The sequence below is a fragment of the Cupressus sempervirens genome, chromosome 6 (genome assembly GCF_028749045.1).
Source record: "Cupressus sempervirens isolate cs-2001-9-10 chromosome 6, ASM2874904v1, whole genome shotgun sequence".
Taxonomy (NCBI): Eukaryota; Viridiplantae; Streptophyta; class Pinopsida; order Cupressales; family Cupressaceae; genus Cupressus; species Cupressus sempervirens.
In genome coordinates, this window is record NC_143123.1 from 287,332,285 (window position 1) to 287,355,757 (window position 23,473).

The window sequence follows — 23,473 nt, forward strand, 5'->3', positions numbered from 1 at the left end:
CAAACATCTAAAAAGAAAAGGTTAATTGAAGCTACCAAGTCTTGGATACAAGAAATCATTTCTGAAGGAGTTCGAGCTATCATAGAGACGTTTGCAATTCTTAAATGTGTTAAAGAGATGAATGAAATGGAACAAAACTTGATTTCTTCTTTGACTCTGGAAGCAGATAATCTGAAAGAAATCCTTGATGATTGGGATGAAATGATAAAATTTGGTTTGGATGCTATGGTCTCATGTGATATTCTTCCATCATGTGAGATGTTCCTCAGATTTCAAGGGCTCATTGGTTATAAGGAGGAGACATTAAGGAAGTTGATTACAAAGTTGTAGGTGGCCTTGGGAGATTGTCAAACAGTTGAGACAAGTGTTACTTGTGATTTGGACCAGATGGGATGCCGTGTTACTGATGATTTTGATAATCTTTTGGCAGTAGAGAGAGTGACATCTGAATATACAATCAGGGTCAATGTTGATGTAAATTCTAAAGATTTTGGTTTGCACACGATGAACAAGTTTGTTTTGTACAAATCTCTGACAAAACACTTGTTAGATACTACAACAACAAATTCCAAAGTTGTGCAATCAGCATATGAAAATGCAGTAGGAGTTGAAGCCATATCGAAGACGATGGAAATTGCTGATCTTCCTACAGTGTGTGACATAATTGTCAAATTCAAGGCACTAAGAAACAATCCCTAAGATTGTTGTTTTGTTTCATGTTAGTAGTTGTAGAAGATGCATTACATGAAGATGTGTAAAATGATGTAATGCGAGTTGCATGTAACCTTTTATTTTTTGTAGTTAGACTAGGTCAAAGTTGGTTGAGTTGCTCCCACTTTTTCCTCCATCTTTTTCTCAACTGTTGTGCCTATATAAAGGAGTACCCCTTCATTGTAAAATGATCATTATCTTTTATGCAAGAGAACTTTGGAGAAATTGTGCTAGCATAACTTTGTTTGTGTAAGCACTATTTTGAGAGAAAGTGAGTACAAAGGAGCATTTGAGACTTAACTTTGATTAAGTGAGATTGTTATTTGTGTGAATTGTAAGCTTTGTCTATAATTCATCCAAGTTGTCTTTGATTCATATTATTTTGTGTTATTGGTAGTTGTATCTCATGAATTGAATAGAAAAGAGTTAAGAAGCAATTGAAGCCAGAGCTTTGATCAGGAGCAATTGTGAAAGTGTATAGCTAGAAGCTTTGTCTGTAGCTTATATTTTCTTCTTAATTCGCAAATAGTTAAGTTATTCTTACTTTTAGGAGTCTTTGTGCCCTAATTGTAAAGTTTTTCCATATAGAAGTACAACCAGACTTAGAGCCAAATCGGTACATTTTTAGTTAGCCTTTGAGTTAGTGAAGGTTTATCGATATCACTGTATCCAGCTCTTGATAGAAGGGTAGTTATAGATTCACCTTGCCAATTACTCGCTCCACGAGTAAGTGGATTCTTTCTTGAAAGTTAAGAAGAAAGGATATTGGTAACACCCTGTTTATAAAATCTCTCGACTTCTTGCTTACCTTGAGTTGATCCAAGGAATGGTGAGAAGGGGGAGCCTTCCCTTTAAGGTAGGAGAGACTCTGTCTCACATGCTATGGCTGGTCATTCTATTTTGCGACTAAATTTTTACCCAAAACTGTCAGTTGCAAAATATCCACCCAACACTTTATATGATCTTCCACCAGGGAAGAAACCCATTGGTTGCAAATGGGTTTATAAAATCAAATACAAGTCTCATGGTACTTTGGGGAAGTACAAAGCTTGTTTAGTTGCAAAGGGCTTTTCTTAGCGTCAGGGCATTGATCATGAGGAGAGCTTTGCTCCTACATCAAAGATGAGCACTATCAGATTCGTCCTATCCGTGGCAACACAATTTGGTTGGAAAGTTCATTAGATGGACGTCAAGAATGCTTTCTTGAATGGTGACCTACAAGAAGAAGTCTACATGACGCATCCTCTTGGTTTCAAGGTTGCTGGTAAAGAACACCATGTTTTTAGATTGGTGAAAGCTATCTATCGTTTGAAGTAGGCCCCTAGGGCATTATACATGAAAATCGATGAGTGCCTCAATCATCAAGGCTTCTAGACGAGTTCTTTAGACTTAAATTTGTACATCAAGACTACTTATAGTGACATCCTTCTAGTCATTTATGTGGATGATTTGATCATCATTGCTAGTTCAATATCTTTGATTCAAGAAATCAAATAGAGTTTATGCTAGTCTTTTGGTATGACCGATTTCAAGCTCATGCATTATTGCCTAGGTGTTGAGGTTTGGCAACAGTCTTCTAGTATATTATTCCTTTCTCGGTCCAAATATGCAGGGCTCTGTTAGACAATTTTCAAATGCAGGATTACAAGCTTGCATCTACACCCATGAAGAAAGGTTTGAAGTTATTAGCTATGATACTACATACAAGCAACTAGTAGGCAACCTCATCTACCTCTCTGCTACTAGACCTGATATCAGCTTCATAGTCAGCTACATCTCACGCTTTATGATAGCTCTTAAGGTTAATCATTTGATGGAAGCAAAGCGTGTGCCTCATTAAGTGAAAGGCACTACAACTTATGGACTTCTTTACTCTCAGAGTTCTAATCCTAGACTTAGTGGGTTCACAGATTTAGATTGGGCAGGTTCTGTTGACGATAAAAAAGTAACTTTTGGATATGTGTTCAGCTCTGGATCTGGTGCCATCACATGGACCAGTAAGAAGCAGCAAGTAGTTTCTCTCTCCACTACAAAGGCTGAATATAGAGGGACAACTAAGGTAGGTTGTGAAGTTGTTTGGTTTCGTCAGATGCTTGGGGATATACAGATGTCACCAGCAGGACCGAGTACTTTTTTTGTTGATAATGAAGGCATTATCAAGTTAGTATAGAATCCAGTCTTCCATGAACAAACCAAGCATGTAGATGTTCACTGTCACTACATACAACAACTGGTTGAAGATGGGACAATAGACTTGTAGTATGTTCCTATAACGGATCAGTCTGCAAACATTCTCACTAAGCCTCTTGGTCTAGATAAATTTGTCAAGTTCAGAGGACAACTTGGTATGGTGGATAGATTAACCATTATGGGAGGGTATTACGATAATAGATAGTTTCTATTTCTATTTAATGGTTATCTATTTGTAATCTTTTGTAAATATTAAAATGTTTCTAATATTTAGTTAGTTGTTAGTTAGAATAGAATGTTTCTATTTTTTATGATTGTTTCCTAAGGAAACATTGTTTATTCTTTTGAATATATTGATCTATTGATCAATGTTAATAACAAGCAAATAGTTTACTAATTACTTTGTAATAATTCCTTCTTCGAAGTGGATTTTGTGTTTCCTCCACCTACTTTGATATGTGTTGCTTGAACACACTTCATCAAAGTTAGAAGGACTAAACTGTTAAGTTTGTAGCTTCAGTCGGATTGGTTTGATTTGAGTTACATTATTGTTATTGGTAAATCATCATTTCCTATATGTACTTATCTATGTTAAATAATATTATTGTATATAATAGTATATTATATATATTGTTATACATATTTTACTATTTATGTTGATATAATATTATTAAATTATGATTACACCATATAGACATGTATCCTCTCATATTTATATGAGATCCAAATCTGCATTTGGAACACATCAATTACAATGGCCATGATAGCACATTTGCAGAAAATGATTCATGTTACTCGACATGGTATCAGAGCTAGGCTGTGAATGAATACAATTAAAATGTGTGAAATAACTCACCATTGCCAATAGCGGAGCATTCAAAGCATAATGAAATGAATATGGAGTGTGCGCAAATATACATGGTCATTCTTGATTGGATGCTCTATCAGAAGTATAGATATATAATCATTTCCGAGAGGCCAGACTCAAGCAATGGGAGGGCCTAGAGAGGAGGAAGAAATATAAAAAATAAAAAATATCTCGATGGAATGAAAATTTCCATGGGTGTGAGCAAGGAAAACTTGAGTTTGTTCAATTGAAGAAAAGGGTATTTTGTTTTTACGCAAAGCAAATAAAGCCAAAATAGAAGATTGGTTTTTTTCCATAGTAGCTTAATTTGAGATACTAAGTGGATGAATAGGAGAACAAAAATTATTTCCTTAACAGGCATCAAAGGAGTACAATGACGTTAAGACAAAGACCAGTCATCAATAGTGCCATAAAGGAATTTAATATATATCTTGTGGAAGCTATCGAGAGGAGAACATTCAAACCATCAATTCAGTATAATTATGTCATTGACCATTGGATTTAAATTTCTTGGATTACATGGGGTATATGTCCTGGATTACGAGGTTTTGTCTTTTATTGTCATGGAACGAATTAAACTATCGATTTGAGCACATGAACGAAAGCACAAGATTTGTTATAGGCCCACATATTTTTGGCTTCCGCATTTGTAGCAAAAGCTCAAATTATGGAGCAAGCGAAAGGAAGCAAGCACATCGTCGCACAAATCATGAGCTCGTATGCTACAAAATTACACAACCCTCTAGCAATAGCACCAATCGTAGGTAGAGAAATCGTGGGCCAATATGCTAGGGAGATTTCAAGAGGTACAAAATAACATTTCTATATTTAAGGTCGATTAGTTAAAAAATAGTCAGCGAGTCAGAGGTTGGACCTTGAATGGTCATTGATTCAAGCTAAGAGAGAAAGTGTAAGAGAATGAGCGAATGTGAAGAATATACAGAGGTATTTTTGTGCTATCGGGGTCTGCTAATAAAGAACTTGATGATTCAAACCATACAACTGCTTCATCATAGTGTAAAATGTTAATGCGTCGAAAGTAAGCCTTCAAATTAATTGATTTAGAAATCATTGCCAGTTAAGGATAAGTATATAAGTGGGACTACTCAAAAAGGGAGAAAGATTATGAGTTGCTTGTCTCGGATATACTAGTGTGCAGTCTTGAGCTATTTAGTGGCTCCATTATATGAGAAACTTCAAAAGAGACTATACATCTTCAACAATGAATTGAAAAACATATACAATCATTGCATATGATTCAATGGAATAATTTGAGGCATGGTAAAACCTTGGGAAGGAAGACCAGAAAAAAATACGAAGAGTTGTCAAAATGACATAATTATCGGCTTAGAGGCATGAAGGATTATACCTAGCTATCAAAAAAGAATGATATCAAATTGAGATGAAACAAGGATATGAAAGAGTGAGTATGAAAATACAACACTTGATACTATTGGAAGTTGGTGATTACAGTTAGCAAAATAAAAAATATGGTCAAGTAAAACACAATAGAGATAAGAATAAGGAATGTACATTGAGACTAAACAATGTTGAATCTATCTTCAAACTCGGTGAAGGAAGAGAGTCCATAGCCACATCTCATCATCAAATCCAACTCTGTCAATAGCATGGGACAAAATCATCGAATCCACTTGGTTGCAGTTGATATATATATTTAGACCATCGTTTATTATAAATGGGATTAGTTAGTCGAGTCTTGTCTTAGTGGAATCTTCCCACATTGAGCACTTTCCTAGTGTATGTTTTATATTAGAGTTGTTGGAATGTCTTTGGTAATTGAGATGATATGACATAAACTAAGAATCATTACGGAGTCAAAGAAATATAATTATCCTTAGTGTGGTTATAGACAATATACATGAGAAATATCCAATCAGGACCTGAGCAAAATGATAACTTGAAACTATACGTAGATAACTTGAAACTATACGTAGATAGCGATTGTGGTCTTATAAGAAGCTAATGATCTTTAAGTTTGACAATAGATAATTTACCCTTTTCGGTGAGCCCTCAAGTCAGGCTCCATGAGCTGATCCTCTTAAAATAGAATATGAGTATGTGAGATAAAAATACTAAATAGACATATTCTGGTTACAAGATGGTTAGAGAATTATTATCATGATGGAACTGATTGAAAGAAAGACTCTATCCTAACTTTAAGACAAATCAAGTGCTCAACTTGAGATAGATTTATGAAGTTATTGATACATGAATTTAGAGAGATTTCTTATAGGAGAAATGACACTGTGAGAATCTTTAATAAGCATAAGGAACATATCTCAAAGACTATAATATAAGAATTCAGATTAACTATCACTTATGGTATTATTCGGATAAGAAATGAGATCTCAAATAGATAAACATATGAAGAATAGAAACATCAACCTTTATATTGTACATCTCTATACTAAATATAATCCTTTTTGATTCATATTATAGAGTCAAGTAAGAGGAAAGAGGGAGATTGAGAGGGAGACTGACACACACACAAGGATCATCCCGAGAAGACTAAATATGATTATAACTCAATCTACAAGTGGAAGTGAACTAGACTATTTTATGGTTCAAATAATAATAATGAAGTATGGGGGAATTCTACATTGTGGGGGGTGAATGATTACCTTAACCAATGTTTCATTCCCCATTAGAGACATTTTCTTGTTTGATGTATATGGACCATCATCGGAGCAACTTGTATCAAGAATCTTAATGTGTAGATAAGTATTTATTATCCTTTAGTATTATATTTATTTGCTTATTGTATTCTCTCTCTTATTTGTAATTCTACACATATTATAAGAGTTATTTGCCTTGATCCTTTCCTTTGTATTTGAAGTTGATTTTGTAGGAAAAGAAGAATGACACATTAGGCAGCTTATGACAGTAGCTTAAAAGAAGTTGTGACCAAGTTGGATAAAGTGAGGCTCTTGAAGCAAATATCTTTGATGATTGAGATTATGAGTATCCTTCTACATTAAGAGGGAGTATGACATTTCTTTGAAGGCAACACAAGAGCTTAGAAGATTAATACTTAGAGGGAGTCTAGAAATACACGTGTGACTGCATGATTTTGATGGGCCTACTCTTGAATGCATCATAAGGAAGTATTGATTTATCACTAGAAAATTAGAAGACTAATATCAGATTTAGAGTGAGTCTGACAAGAATCTTTGGAGGAAGAGAGCCTCTAATGGAGAAACTACTGGACTTGACTTCCCAGGATCATTGTTCAGAGGGAGAATTTTGAGGTGCAATCCTGTGTGAATGATATCTCCTCTATGAGGAAAAGTTCTAAGTGAAATTCCTTGTAATGCATTCTTCTCTTTGAGACAGGATTGAGGTGAAAGCCTTTGCACCACCCTTTGACTTGGTTCATGGTGATTACTATTTCACATATGATATGTAATGAAAGGTGACGATCTTTCATTGACATATATAAACAGAAGGTAACCATTGTAAGGTGACAATCTTATAAATGGTAAACATGTTATCATGACAGATTTCATTAAGTTGTCGTCCCAGAGTGCTGGAAGTCATGATAATGAATATATATATATATAAACAAAAGGTAACAATTGTAAGATGACGATCTTATAAATGGTAGACTTGTTGTCATGACAGACTTCATTAAGTTGTTGTCCCAGAGTGCTTGAAGTCATGATAACGAACATATATAAACAAAAGGTAACCATTGTAAGATGACAATCTTATAAATGACAGATTTGTTATCATGACAAACTTCATTAAGTTGTTGTCACAGAGTGCTGAAAGTCATGATAACGAACGTATTATGATCAAACTTCATTAAGTTGTTGTCCCGGAGTGCCAAAGATCATAATATTTGTTATGATAGAGTTGATAACATTGTGATTTTTGTTAATCTAATCGACTTAATTGTCTTGGAGAACTGGAAATCAAATAACTTATTCTCTTGATAGACATCTCTTACTTGATGTCAGTGCACATATCAAAAGAATATAAGTATGATGAATATCATATGATTGATATTTCTTGTTGAATCATACTTCAGATTATATTGAAAGATAACATCTAATTGATGGATATATTTTGATATCCTTAAATTTTCCATTCCAAGGATATCATACTGAGATGATATCTCTTCATATACTTGAGAGCATAATGTGTTCTACAAATCCTCCCTAGCTAAGAGGGAGTGTTAAGGTTGTAACTTCAGTCGGATTCGTTCGATTTGAGTTACATTATTGTTATTGGTAAATCATCATTTTCTATGTATACTTATCCATGTTAAATAATATTATTGTATATAATAGTATATAATATATATATTGTTATACATATTATTATTTATGTTAATATAATATTATTAAATAATGATTACATCATAGAGACATGTCTCTTTATGTCTCCTTTCATATTATGAGATCCAAATCTGCATTTGGAACACATCAATTACAATGGCCATGATAGTACATTTGCAGAAAACGATCCATATTACTCAACATAAATATTAATATCGTACGTTTCAAATATGAATGCATTCCACCTATATACTTAAACAAAGTATCTTGTGTATAAAGAGGAATTCTAAGAGTTGGTGCTTTCTTCCTAAACACTTTTGTATACTCTTGCACAAATTGTCCTCTACCTTGCTAAAGATTTTGCTAATCCATAATGGTTTGTTGCATATAACCCAAAGGAGAAAACTCGAAGTAGAATTAAACTCACACCAAGATGAAATAATTTTACCATGTGTAGCAAGATCTTTCTAGATCTTACTCTCCCACCAGACTAATGTAGTACCTTCCATTATGAGAGTAGCCAGCTGGATTTGGGAAGAATCATCCAAAATTTGTAGAACCCTGCAATACACTTCAATTTGCTTAAGCTAGTTATTTAATTTTTTCACATCCAATTCATCATTATATATAGGCAAATCAAACTTTACATCTAGTTTTAAGAAAGGTGCATTAACTTGCACATGTTGTTTCTTTTTAGAAGAAGTAGACAAAGAAGAAGAAGATGATGAAGAAGATGGAAATGAAGGTTTAGGAGGGTCATTGCAATTGCCAACTCCTTTGCTTTTGTCATCTTTTGATGAGGATTTAGCTTCCTCCTTCCTATCCTTGTCTGGCTTTCTCTTCTATTGCTCATGCCTCTCTTGGAGAAGAATGTCCACTAATGCCTTCATTTCCGCAATAGCTCTTTGGAAGGCTTCCGCATCAAACTCTGAATGGCTTTGTTCAGATGCCATTACTCGCAAAAAAATTCTTTTCCAATATCTGGATTGAACTCTACAAGTTCACCTTCTCCTTGTTTCAACCTCAACCTGGTTAACATTCGTCACTTGCAATTTCTTGCAAAATGGGCTTTGTTACCAAACTTGACTCATAAACTAGTATCTACAAGTTTTATAACTTAATTCATATACAGATTGGATTCCTTGATCCAAGTAGTAATTACGTGGTTATGTGTTTTTAACTGTTGAAATTGCAAGAGTTACGCTTTAACCACTTTAAATCACTTGTGTTTAATTGCATAAAAGAAAGAACAAATAAACTAAAATAAATGAGAGAATGAGAAAGAGATAGAAAAGAGACTCAAACACTTTGATAATGGTGTTCAAGCACTTACCTCATAATATGATTTTCCTTCCAATACAAAGGCAAAATGACAACATGGGTACCGTTTCTATTCTTGATTCAGATTATAGCAACGTGCAGGGGTCATATGAATTGGGCTTCCTACATATTGGAGATGTTTTTGGTTTTAGTGGGATGATGTTTTTGTTCAGTTGGCTGATTCAGGATGATGACAGGTTAATAGACACTTATTTCTACCCCCAGGATCGTGATGACAGGTTGGTTTGGGATCCAGGTGATAGCAGGATGCATGTTTGGCATTTTGTGGATTATATTGTGATACTACATAGTTTGAGATTTATGATTAAAGTTGTGTGGCCTACAGATGTAGGAGTACTTCACAAATTGAATTTGGATTTAGGAATTTTATTGATTGAAAAGATGCATTTGGACCCCTTGCTCTACCATGTGATAGGGTATGTTTTTGTGTTGGGTTATAGAGCTACTTGCAGATTTATATGGGATCTTGGAATTGATTGCTTGAGGACAAGCAATCTCAAGGAGGGAGGATTGTAATGTCCCCATTTTTAGGACATTAGGAATCCTAAAGTTAAACTCAACAGATATAAAATTTGACCTATGAGAGTTTAAAGGAAATTAATAAATTGGTCAATTTAATATTATAAAGAGAGTTAAAAGGTGACAAAGAAGGAAAAGGACGAAAGGAGAGGAAGGGAGCTCAAGTGTTACATGTTGGGTCCTTAAAAGAAAAGGAGTTCGTTTTCAGCTATGCTTGGATTTGAGATTGATTTTCTTGTTTCTCTTTGGAGAACTTTGGGAAGCTTCTAGCTTTCTCTTGTTGAAGCTTGAGGGTAGAAAACCTTCAGGATTTTTTGGTGGATTAGATGTAGCTTTGATTCGTCATCTGTGGTGGATTCGTATCAAAATTCACATCTGGGATTACAGGTGCATCTTACAATACCTCTCTAGTCTAATTGTATTTAGGATTGGACTTGATGTTTGTTATTATATTGCTGAAGTACAAATCAATAACATGTTTTTGAGGGATTTACATCAGCTTTGCTGGTGATGATATTGTATTGCTGAAAATTATAATACAATTGACATTCCAGAAAATTTTCTATACGCATTTGTTGCTTATTTACTGGTCATTTCTGAAGGTCTATTGTATGAGCAATCTAGTTGTATTCTGAAATTTGTTTTGAGAAAAGATTGCAAAAAAATCTATTTGGGATATTACAATTTGCGACAAAGTTCAAAATTTGGCAAGTTTGTGAAGTCTTCGTCTTTAGACGAACTTGTAGTAAAAGAGGCATTTCATATCCATTTGGAAAACAAGGTTGTAATGATTTATGTATTTTGATGGCAATATTCAAATTTAATTTCAGATCGCTATGTATGATATTGCATGATTTTCAATACATTTGTTGGATAAATAGAACTTATTTTGCATGCAAATTGTTTGTGAAAATTCCCATGGAACATTTGGTGAAAGCTGGAAAAATATCAGTAGGGGATACTTCAGTGGTAATTGGTTGATAGTGTGGCAACCCTAATTAGGGTTTTAATGGATCAATTTGGGCCCTTCGATCTTAAATTGATCTTGGTCCTTCATTGTAATTGAACAACTGTAAAATGCCAAGGCCTCTTCATTTGTGAAGGGTTTAGACACTAAATAAGTTAACTAGGAGTACAAGAAGAGTAGGAGAGGACACTTGATGAAATTGTTGCCATAATGCCATCAAAGTAATCGATGGTTCATTGTTGATCTTCATGGTGGAATACTTAATGCTGCTTTGGAGTATTGCATGGCTTCTTCAATCCTCACTTATTTTAGATTTCATTTCATGTTAAGTAGATTTAGACGAATGGAAGATATTATTGAATGGTGATAAACCTTGAAGCAAGTGTCCATACATTTTGGTTCTTGCTGATTGTAAGTAACAGTGCAAGGTTAGTATGGGTCGAAATTGCAAGTGTTTAACTTCTATTGGAGATGTTCATTTAGATTGCACCCTCGTAGGGTATCTGGATGAATATTGCCAATGTGAAAATCTTTCCTGCATTGTAATAACCCCAATAGGTTATAACTTCTTCAAACACCAAAAATCTTTATACTTAAGTTGTTTGACATTTCGTCAAACACTTTGCAAGCAAGCTTTGATACCACTGTAATGACCCTCCTCAAATCTGCCTTCAAAAATGCTGATGAAAGCTCAAGGAATTTCATCAAACAATTCATATGCAAGGGACGTATGACTGATATAGTATTTCAGCTAGCTTCAAATGACTTTTTCTTCAATTTGCATCAATGAGAATCTTGTGCTAGAAGACTACAATGGACTACACAATGACCTAACATGAGTGTGCTACTAATTTTGACAATATTCAGTGCATATATATGATCTAAGCATGAGAAATGAACACCTACAGCCAACTGACATTTTTACAAATAGTTGGTATGCAAACTAACTAGTTGATAAATAATGATATTAAATTGCTTAAATGACACCAGCAACTATTATCTTCTTAATTGCAATGAAAATTACAATGCTTATGAAATATGGCCAAGACTTTGGCATTTACATGGATTACAAAATGATAATGCTGGTATAATGCACACTTACAGCTGAAAGCTTATAACACCCTAAAAAACAATACTAACAAAAAAACCTGGTTGTAGATGGCTGTAATAATTTCCTTCTATGCTGCCCCTTCTGCTTTGCTTTTTTCGAATTGCTTTTTCGGCTTGCTTTTTTCAGTTTTGCTTTTTCGGACTGCTTTTTCAGCCTGCTTTTTCGGTTCCGCTTTTTTCAGACTGCTTTTTCGTACCTGCTTTTTCAGCCTGCTTTTTCGGTTTCGCTTTTTCGGACTGCTACTATGTTGAATCTCAAGACCATATCTTTTAATGGCGTCAAGATTTCTAGCTTGAAAAGATTTCGTCCTCCAAACTATTGAGACATAATCTCCAGAAATTTTTCCAATTTCTTTGATATTTCCAAGCATACTAAAAAGAAGCTCTTCCTTTTCTTTTATAGTGTTCTCACAAGAGTTCAATCCTTCATTTTCTCAATGTGGGATAAAACATCACTCCCTTTATGTAACTTTTGTCTCCAATGTGTTATAAAATAAAGGGGACTCTTTTAATTTAAATATTTCCCACAAACTATAATCTATGGATTAATAAAGTTAAATATTTAAATTTAACTTTATAAAATAGCTTTATCAATGCATAACAAATCTTATCAATGATAAACAAGTCTTCTTGCCGATTTTAAACAATTACCATCGACATACCGCTGCCACTAGATGTCCAACCATATCCAAGATGACTTACTATAAATAGTAAGTATGCCCAAAGTTGCCTCAAAACCCCTTAAAAAGACCTGCAATTGAAACTATCTAGGCCAAATGGCCTCTAAGCCCTTTTAATGTTCTGGTTAGCCTACGGGACCGCGGGGAAATAGGCTAACGACAACATCATGCTATGAATGCTAAAAAGGGGACATTACAGTCCGCCCTTCCCAAAATTGCTTGTCCCCAAGCAATGGTCGAACAACAACCCAATCAATCCACCTGGATCCCAAATGTAGTCATGAACAACACTGTTGTTAGTCAACATAGGCTCCTGCAATAACCTTTGAAAATTAACCAAAAGGAATCCATAATCAAATTGGCGAATACAACTCACCCAAACTCCAAAGTTAGGAACCCATGAGAAACAAGGTCTCGAAATATCAGAACCCAAGTAGAGTAGATAACCCAAACTGCCAACATAGTAAATACCATCAACACATCCCACTAGCCTATGTGGAATGTACAATGCAATTCTGCAACAACGATGAATACTCCCGCATGAAACTGCACCAAATATAGAGAATCCACACACTGCACACCTACTGCAACTAACACAACTCTGCAGATCACCGGTCACTGTCTCATAACCATAACACCCATGCACTGCTGATGGTGAATAGTCATTACACGGTAGATAGCAAAAACGAGAGCCCAAACCAAACCTGTCTGCCATCAACTCCTCAACACATGGATCAAAAGCAAACTGATGAACATATCCTACAGTATAATGCTGATAAAAAGAACCAACCTCAGTCAACAGCTCACCACGAACAAGTGATACAACCCACTGTGACTGATCACCAGCTAAGTCAGGAGATGTCATAGCCAAAGGAGTAGAATCAATAACAACAACCGCTGAAGCATCACTCCCAAACTCCTGCTCTAAGTTATGTATTATCAAGCTGTCAACCGCAGAACCTATCGCCATGTCATGCCCATCACAACTCTCATTCTGAGGCGTCAAACCGTCCCATAACTGATGACAAGCACTAGGAACCAAAGTACATCTCTGTATCATCATCTCATTAACATGGTCATCAAAGGTAAATTGACGAGCATACCTCACAGTGTAATGCCGATAGAATGCGCCAATCTTAGTTAGTGGCTCAGACTGCAATCGATCATTAACCATTTTGGAACTGACTACTACCTCCGAAGACATCACCAAGGGAGTAGTATTACTAGCAGGAACCATGCCAACTGTTGGCTCACCAATATCACACATGATCTTTGATACAACATCTCTAGTCTCCGTGCCATCAGTACTAGAGGCCACCACCATGTCAAGCATACAACAACAATTTGCTGCAGCACCCAATTCAACTGATCCCGACTCTAGTGGGAACGAACCCAATATGCCAATGTTAGTATCAAGGATGGATGCATTCCCATCTCCACTGTCTTTGACAATCTCAACCATGGACATCCTCAGATCACCAGACACCACAGCTTGTGACTGTACAGAATCTGGTAAAGACTGCAGTCGCTCTAACTCCACGGTCACCTTAGCCAAATGAAATTGTGAATCCTCGAAAGCCAACTGTGTACTCTCAAGAATCTCAGAAGTCACCTCGAGCTGCTGAGTAAGCTCACTCACCTCATCTTCCTTGGCCAATAATGCTTCGTATGCTGTACTCCCCCATTCCATAAGATGATCTCTGTTGGCTACCAACTGCATATAATTCTGTCTTAGAATCCTAATAGCCTCCCATAAAGAGTGGATCTCTGTCAAGGAAAGATAACTACCTCCCTGCTCATCACTAGTAGGAGACCCCCATCCATAAACTACTAACAACTGGCGAGCAACATCAAAATGTTCGCACGTAATAGCAATGTCTCGCTTGCCAACTCTCAGCTGACTAGACACATGATTGTGCCGATTGGTCGAACTCCTATACTCTATCCCTGGTACATTGTCCAAAGGAGTAACCTCAGAATAGCTATCATCTGTAATGCTCAGATCCTGGGACTCTTTTGTAAACTCTATCATATCTGAGAGATCATCAACCCATTCCAACAAGAATGGTCGACTGGATATATGAATAATGCCCAACATAGGTGTGTAAAAACTAATTCTAGCATCAAACAAGCTGCTGGCATGGATGAGAACTACACTTGGCAAACTACTAATCAAGTCCATGATGGTGCAACAGATACTACTACCAAGGAATGATAGATATCTCTGGTCAAAACGATCCCAAGTACTAAGATAAGGATCCCAACATCTAATCCATGAACGAAAACCAGCTGGCAATTCAAGTAAACTTCTCACCTGAGTAATGTGAACAATACCAACTGACTTCACGCACCTGCCTACAATCTTTGAATCCGAAGTGTGAATGCTAGACATACTCATATCATCATCAACATGTGACTCGACTGTAAAAGAAAACTGAGTCCCTGGTATATGCGCTAACTCCCGAACTGAACTCACCTCAAGAAAAAGCTCGTCCACATGTCTCTTAGAATCTTGGAGAGCCAATTGAGTACACACCAAGGAATTCCAAGTATCCTCCAGCTCATGAAAAAACCGGTCAACCTCTTTCTCCTCCTCCTTCACTGCATCTAAATAGATCCTTGCAAGATTAAGGATATGATCGTGATCTGAAAGTAGGTTTATGTAACTTAACTTCATTGCCTCCATGCCTTCCTTGATTTGTTGTAAGTCGTCACAAGAAGAATCTGTTGTGACTCCTTTCTCTCTCTCCTGCAGTTGAATCATTCAAATGTGATTCTCAATCAATCCATGTATCCTGTCATGATGAGATAACGCCGTGACAATATTCTTGTCCCTTGTCTTCAGTTGGCTTGCCAAACCAAGTAAAGAGCTACTAGCCTCTATCTCATGTGAAGAAGCATCCAACTGTGCCTGATACTCATTTTCTGCAAAGTCCTGAATGCTCACTTTCTGATCAACTGTACTATCCTCAAAAATGACAATATCCTCAACTGCTATAACTTCGTCCAGCCCAACTGTACTAGAATCACTATCTGTCTCAATCGCACAATCCGGTGTCCCTGTGATATCACCTTTTTGCTCAACCTGCACAATGTCTGTAACCCCTTCTACCTGTGAAGATGATGCAGATAAACCATTACCTGAAGATGTGCTAATGTCTCCCTGTATCGAATCAGCATGTCTGTTAAACTCCTCATACAAGTTTTTGCCCGTCATAGGGAAGGTACGATCCTTAGGCCTGTCAAAACGTTCAATCAGCCTCTCCTTAAACTCCACATATGAGGTAATGTGTGCATGACCCATAGTGACCATACCATGATGCCACCACTCGTGTGCTAACCCATCTAGGTGAATTGTTGCATACTTAATAGCTTCTTCCTCAGGCATAGGGTTCATTTGAAAGTATGTGTCAAGCCTTTGAACCCAAGCTCTTGCTGTAGACTTCCCCGAGCCATCATAATATGGTAATTGAAATTTCCCTACTTTCTTTCGTAGCTCATAGCTCTGGTTCCTATCATGTCCACGTGGCATATGCTTCATCCGCACATCTATATATTCCCTAAAGGTAATTGCAGCAGTAAAATCTGGACCTCCGGCTTCCCAATCTCTCCTCAGCCGGTCTTGTATATCAGTGATTTGGGGCTCTGGTACGGGCTGCTTTGGAGCTCTAGGAGGAAATGGAGCTCTGGGAATCATGGGCCTCGAACTCACTGTCCTAGCTTGCCGGGGTGCATGACCGAAATTGTTCCCAACTTGTTCACCTCCATTATGTGCCCCATCCTGATTATTCCCATTCTGATTGTTACCATTCTGATTATTACCATTTTGATTATTTCTTCCACCTACGTTAGCATTCAACCCCATTTGACGAGCCAACATCTGCATCATAAGCTCTAATCTCTGACTCTGTTCCTGTGCTCTCTGCTCTGCTGATCGCTGTCCCTGTGCTAAGGTGTCTAATAACTGTAAGAATCTTTCCTTTCCCTGATCTGGACTGGCATTCATTTTGTCAAACATTTTTCTCTCTATCTGGCTAATCAAAATTCCCAATAAGACCTCCACAGGATGGCAGGAAACCATTTTGATTTTAGTGTTTTGACATTTTGTCAAACACTTTTCCCTTCTATTCGGCTGTTCCAAATTCCCTATAAGACCTCCACAGGATGGCAGGACTTATAGCTCTGATACCACTGTAATAACCCCAATAGGTTATAACTTCTTCAAACACCAAAAATTTTTATACTTCAGTTGTTTGACATTTCGTCAAACACTTTGCAAGCAAGCTCTGATACCACTGTAATGACCCTCCTCAAATCTGCCCTCAAAAATGCTGATGAAAGCTCAAAGAATTTCATCAAACAATTCACATGCAAGGGACGTATGACTGATCTAGTATTTCAGCTAGCTTCAAATGACTTTTTCTTCAATTTCATCAATGAGAATCTTGTGCTAGAAGACTACAATGGACTACACAATGACCTAACATGAGTGTGCTACTAATTTTGACAATATTCAGTGCATATTTATGATCTAAGCATGAGAAATGAACACCTACAACCAACTGGCATTTTTACAAACAATTGGTATGCAAACTAACTAGCTGATAAATAATGATATTAAATTGCTTAAATGACACCAGCAACTATTATCTTCTTAATTGCAATGGAAATTACAATGCTCATGAAATATGGCCAAGACTTTGGCATTTACATGGATTACAAAATGATAATGCTGGTATAATGCACACTTACAGCTGGAAACTTATAACACTCTAAAAAACAATACTAACAAAAGAACCTGGTTGTAGATGGCTGTAATAATTTCCTTCTATGCTGCCCCTTCTGCTTTGCTTTTTTTGAACTGCTTTTTCGGCTTGCTTTTTTCGGTTTTGCTTTTTCAGACTGCTTTTTCGTACTCGCTTTTTCAGCCTACTTTTTCGGTTCTGCTTTTTTCGGACTACTTTTTTGTACCTGCTTTTTCAGCCTGCTTTTTCGGTTCCGCTTTTTCGGATTGCTACTATGTTGAATCTCAAGACCATATCTTTCAATGGCGTCAAGATTTCCAGCTTGAAAGGATTTCGTCCTCCAAACTATTGAGACATAATCTCCAGAAATTTTTCCAATTTCTTTGATATTTCCAAGCATACTAAAAAGAAGCTCTTCCTTTTCTTTTATAGTGTTCTCACAAGAGTTCAATCCTTCGTTTTCTCAATGTGGGATAAAACATCACTCCCTTTATGTAACTTTTGTCTCCAATGTGTTATAAAATAAAGGGTACTCTTTTAATTTAAATATTTCCCACAAACTATAATCTATGGATTAATAAAGTTAAATATTTAAATTTAACTTTATAAAATAGCTTTATCAATGCATAACAAATCTTATCAATGATAAACAAGTCTTCTTTGCCGATTTTAAACAATTACCATCGACATACCGCTGCCACTGGATGTCCGACCATATCCAAGATGACTTACTATAAATAGTAAGTATGCCCAAAGTTGCCTCAAAACCCCTCAAAAAGACCTGCAACTGAAACTATCTAGGCCAAATGGCCTCTAAGCCCCTTTAATGTCCTGGTTAGCCTACGGGACCGTGAGGAAATAGGCTAACGACAACATCATGCTATGAATGCTAAAAAGGGGACATTACATGCATCCATAAAAGATAGCACCCTCCTGTCCCTATATGATACGATGAAGCAAGGATTGGTTAGAGGTTCACCCCATCATCAACATTGTGTTACATTCTTAGAATTAGATATAATTTGTTAACTCTTTCCTTTGCAAGTTGTTTGGTTGGAAGTGATTGAAGAAGTTGAATCAGTTGATATCCATTGAATGAATAGCCTAAGTCTTTTTGTGATAACAAGCATATCACATCATTATATTTGAGTGAAAGCCCAGGATAAGAAGAAACCTTGAGGTTGCCTCATATGGTCACGCAGTTCATGTATATTGTTTAGCACATCAGCATCCTTATTCAAGAGAGTTAGAAATTTGACATTTCATTTTGGAATACTAAGTATTTGATTCTATATGCTGTAGTGGAACAAAACTCACATCAACAGTACCCTGCTTACTAAGTTTAGATTTGAAGTGGTTAAACCTTTAATATAGTGTACCTTTTTACCTTGTGGTTACTCATTTAAGAGCTGACATGGATCTCTTACAGGATTGCTACTATTAAGATGTAATTTACTAATACTTTAGCCTATTTTTATTGTGTATAGTGGTATTAACTTTTTGAACTTGTTCTACTGCTGATGCTCTGTGCTTGAACCTTTTACAGCAAACTTTAGCATGTATTTCTCCTATTTGTGCAGAGATTTGGAAAGGCAAAACATTATGAAATTGTGCCTCTGCGAATTGACTTTGTCACCTTTCCCTTATGCTACTATCTTCTAATCTTTTCTTTATTTTCCAATCTGCCTCTGATTTTCATCATTTTTTGATTCTCTATCAGACTTGAGGCAATGATCTTCACCCTGTAGAATCATTAGAAAATAGAGCCACTACAGGGACAAAATTCTATGCAGATTTGTTGGAAGGACAACAGTTGACGAGAACCTGATGCAAAATTGCAGATCAACTGACAACTGACTAGAAAAAAAAAAGACTTGAAAATGGAGTTTTCTAGGTGCACCTCCATGAATTCTAGCGGCTAGCTTAAAATAGAAAAACAAACCAAAAAGGGATAATAGAATCCTATAGTGTGGGGGTAAAGCAAGACAAAACTGAAAAAAAGCAAAAACACGGACATATCTTTCAAACACTGCAAAAAATTTCATCCATTCAGTTCAAAATCATTACATCAAGGAGAGTGAGCAGGAAGAGTGAAACTGTTACAGACAAATGTTTTGTGCTGGTTGATGAGTTTTCAGGTCTGACTATTGATAACACTGCGACCTCACCAAAAAATCACTGCTTTTTAACATAATTGCTTGAGTTTTTGGGGCAAGTGATATGGAAGCAGTTTAGACTATCAATAACTTGCAGAGTCTGGTGCAATTTTTGAAAGCTCCCAATCTATGTTTGTAACAACTCAAACCTATTAACTGTATGCAAAACAAAAACATGTGCATCTTTCCTTTTATTAGTCTATGATTAGATATTCTAGAGATATTTTCCAACTTTTTGAACCTTTATTTTTCAATTATTTGGCATGTGCTTGTCACCAGTTTTTATTCTGGTTTTCCACCTTTTTTAAAGATGTTTCCGTTTTTGTCTAATACTCTTAGCAGATTTTTATTGTATTTTCTTGGTTCTGTGTTGAATATTGCAGATGGGTTCGTAGTATATGGGGACTGTGATGTGATTTCTAAGTTGTCAGATATTGCAAAGTCTATGGGTCAATCAACTGGTTAGTGATCAACACATTTCTATATTTGAATATTTTCTATTGTTTATCAGATGAAAACAATTAATGAAATTATTTGTTATGAAATATGGGTTCTCTGTACAACCAAAATTCTGGCGAAATATAACCTTTACAAGTATTTAATGGATTTGAACAATAACAAGCTTCTAAGTATATGTGAAGTCTGAATGTTGTAAAATTGTAAAAGCAGCATTTACTGCATTACCACAGATTCTGTTTGGAAATGAGAGGATGGGAATAATTTTAATGGTGGCCACTTTGAGTATAATTTTTTTTCTTTTCAAGAAAAAGGTCATAGAAGGCTATTTTACAAATTTTCATAACGTTGCTATTGCATATTTTTGAGTTAGTATGATCCGTGAATCTATGATTTCTGTGTGCTAAATGTCTTGCTCTTACATAATTTGGACATGCTGGTTGGTCTTGATTGTTTGCTCCATAGGGTCAATGTTTAGAACATGACAGAATGCAAGTAAAAGATAACAATAAACATATACACAATATTTTTAAGAGAACTCACAACTGCATATTCATTGTTTGCAGAATTACTACAATGTATTAGAGTAATCCCGATTCCCAACATTAGTATATTGACCACACCATCACACGACATTATATATAAAAGTGTTCAGTGCTAGTCATTGCCAATTGTTGGCCAACTGCCGATCCATCGACCACACCCCTTCGACAACACTAACAAATACTAATTAACTCAACAACATCATACCTGCCATAAAGAAAGTTGTCTCCAATGACACAACAATGTGGGGATACAACTATACAAAAAATAAATTATGGAACTGTGGGCCTAGGAAGCATCCCTGATTAAGAAGGTGCAGGAGGTGGTGTCGAAGCAGGCAACTGCTCTCTCTCAATTGGTGCATCTACTAAGTCTGTTGGCCTTCACCATAAACACAACCTTAATAACCTCCTTATGTGTCTTGTTCATCTCCTTTAAAGCTGTAACAAGTCGAGTCTCCACCACTGGTCCCTCAACCTTCTCCTAAAACAACTGCTTCATTAGGCGAGTCTCTACAACTCCCCTCTTAGCCCCCTCACGAGCCAACTGCTCCCCCAAGGTCACCACTTGAGCCCTCTGCTGAACCTGCTCCTCTACCATCTATAGTTGACAAGTCAACTCCTCCCGAGCTATTATGGATGCCACCAGCACGACCTCAACCCATGATGTTGCGTTCTAGGCCTTCTTTAGATCATAATAGTCCTCATAGAATGGTTGCTCAACCCTCTTCAACAAGGAGTGGATCCTACTCTCCCCTACGAGCTCCTTAAGCATCTAGTCTTCCAACTTCACTAGGGTCTTTGTATCAGGCCATCCTTGAGAATCAAAACATTGTGCAAACTTCTCAGTGCAACCTCCTATAAAAAATGTGAACATTCGCTCTACATCTTGAACCGCCTCCCTGTAGGATCATTCTCAAGTAGAGGACAATATCCTTCATGCACCTACCTGCATATCCGCCAAATACTGTGGAAGGTCACTCCACTCACCAGTCTCTGATACCTCATGTTGGATGTATGTAGGAGTCTGTCCCTAAGGTTCCTCCCCCTGTACACCTACATTATGTAGGGAATCCAACTCCAACTCTCTCAAATGAGAATTCCCCTCCTTGAAATCAACAATCTCACTTGGCATTGACACCTGTTGCTACGGTGAAAGGGTCACAGGCCAATGGGGGTCATGGGGGTCAACTGATAATGAGTTAGCCATGTGTTCATGGTCACCAAGAGAACCTCCAATTCTGTCTCTGCATCCCTTGACATCTCCACCCTTACATCCTTTAACATTTCTTGTGGACCTACTGGGTGCTCCATAACCTCAACCTTGGGCTCCACAACCTCTAGCTCTACTCCCACAATTACCTCAACTTTTGGCTCCACTCCCTTACCTGCTAGCTACTCTACGAGGATAGCACAACAAAAGGTGTCAATGTGAGTAGGGCTTGCAATTGTCCTAATCTCGGTATAGGAATAGCTCCAGCAATTCACTAGAAGTGGTAGGTTTGCAGACTTTTAATAATGTAATAATGCTAGAACAAACACAACTCTCATCCTTGCTAGTGCAACACCACCCAAGGGCATGACACCACCTAAAGGTGTAGGGTTGCCCGATTGTGCACCACATGAAGGTGTGACACCGCCCAATGGTGGGGTACTACTCGATGGTGCCATACCTATACTGCCCTCATCTCCCTTGAGTTTATCCAAGGCATCCTCCATAGTATGGCTTGTCGCTGCCCCTCCGTTCACCATCGTGAAATAACCACTACCTCTATTAATCCTTGAAGAGGTATTGATAGACTTGGCTTCTTCATCACTCATGTCACCCTCCTTGTTCAACTCCGACCCTACCTTCGACACAACCATTTGAAATCTACATTTCTTGCTAGATTGGGTATCATCACAGACTGCATAAGTATCTAAGTGTGTCCAATAAAAGATAGATGGTCAATAGGGCTCCTAACGACTACATGGCTATAAATAAACACATTGGTTTGGAGGTAGTTGTGTTCGCCTAATATCCAAGAAAAGCCCAATCATATGGTGTGACATATAGAAGGCTTTGTGCTGTAACACTTTACCATTTATGCATTCATTGAGGCCAACATCATAACTATAGTGTTTGAGGCTCAAGTAGCTCATGTCTACGTAGTCTTCATAACATCCAACAAACAAAGCCATTACCTAGCTGCAATAAAGGGCTTCTTGAGACCACTCCCCTTGCTTGCATGTGCTACAGTTTCCCATTTGACTAGTGTCAAGTCCCCTCGGCAAGCCAATTGTAGAAGTACTTGTTTTTGTTCTACAATTATTGTCATTTACGGCTTACCAACCTTTGTGCTGTATCTAAGAATCCCGAACATCTAAGTGAATGCAAGGCTGAGAAAGAAATGGCGATTGAGCATTGGAGGTACTCAAAGCTGAACTTCCTACTATGCCTCTCATACCCTTTGATCATCATTCTTAGAGGTAACTCAAACTCTTAAATGGAAAAATTTGACGTTTGAATAACCCAATGCATTCGTGCACCCAAAAGGGCATCCTTGATAGGGTGTTCATCTATTGTTTCTTGCCACCATGTTCAACACTCAATGTCATTCAAACCCTCAAATGTAATTGTATTTGCTGTCATCTTTACTTGGCCTTCTTTTCGAGTCTGAATCGTGGGTTGTGTTTTCTTTCCTTTCATAGCTTTTCTCGAATCTATTTTGTTTGTGACCTTCACTCTTGATGGCAATGTCTGTTCAATCTTGCCTTTGTCTATTGTAGCAGGTGTCATTGTGCTAGGTGATAATTGTTCTAATTGTCTTCTCCAATCTTGTTTCCCTTTTCCCAAGTCCATTAATTTGCCTTTGTCATCCAATTTAATAAGTATAATCTCGAATTT

At 36.9% G+C, this 23,473-nt stretch overlaps 1 protein-coding gene across 1 annotated transcript in view; it reads left to right on the forward strand.

Moving 5' to 3' along the window:
* Positions 1-23,473, forward strand: part of LOC149552339 (Glyceraldehyde-3-phosphate dehydrogenase-like family protein) — a 244,872-nt gene that overhangs the window by 39,814 nt on the left and 181,585 nt on the right. The window contains exon 3 of the mRNA XM_089787872.1: positions 19,972-20,049. Within this exon, the coding sequence (XP_089643998.1) occupies positions 19,972-20,049 (78 nt within the window). The remainder of the gene's footprint in view (positions 1-19,971; positions 20,050-23,473) is intronic.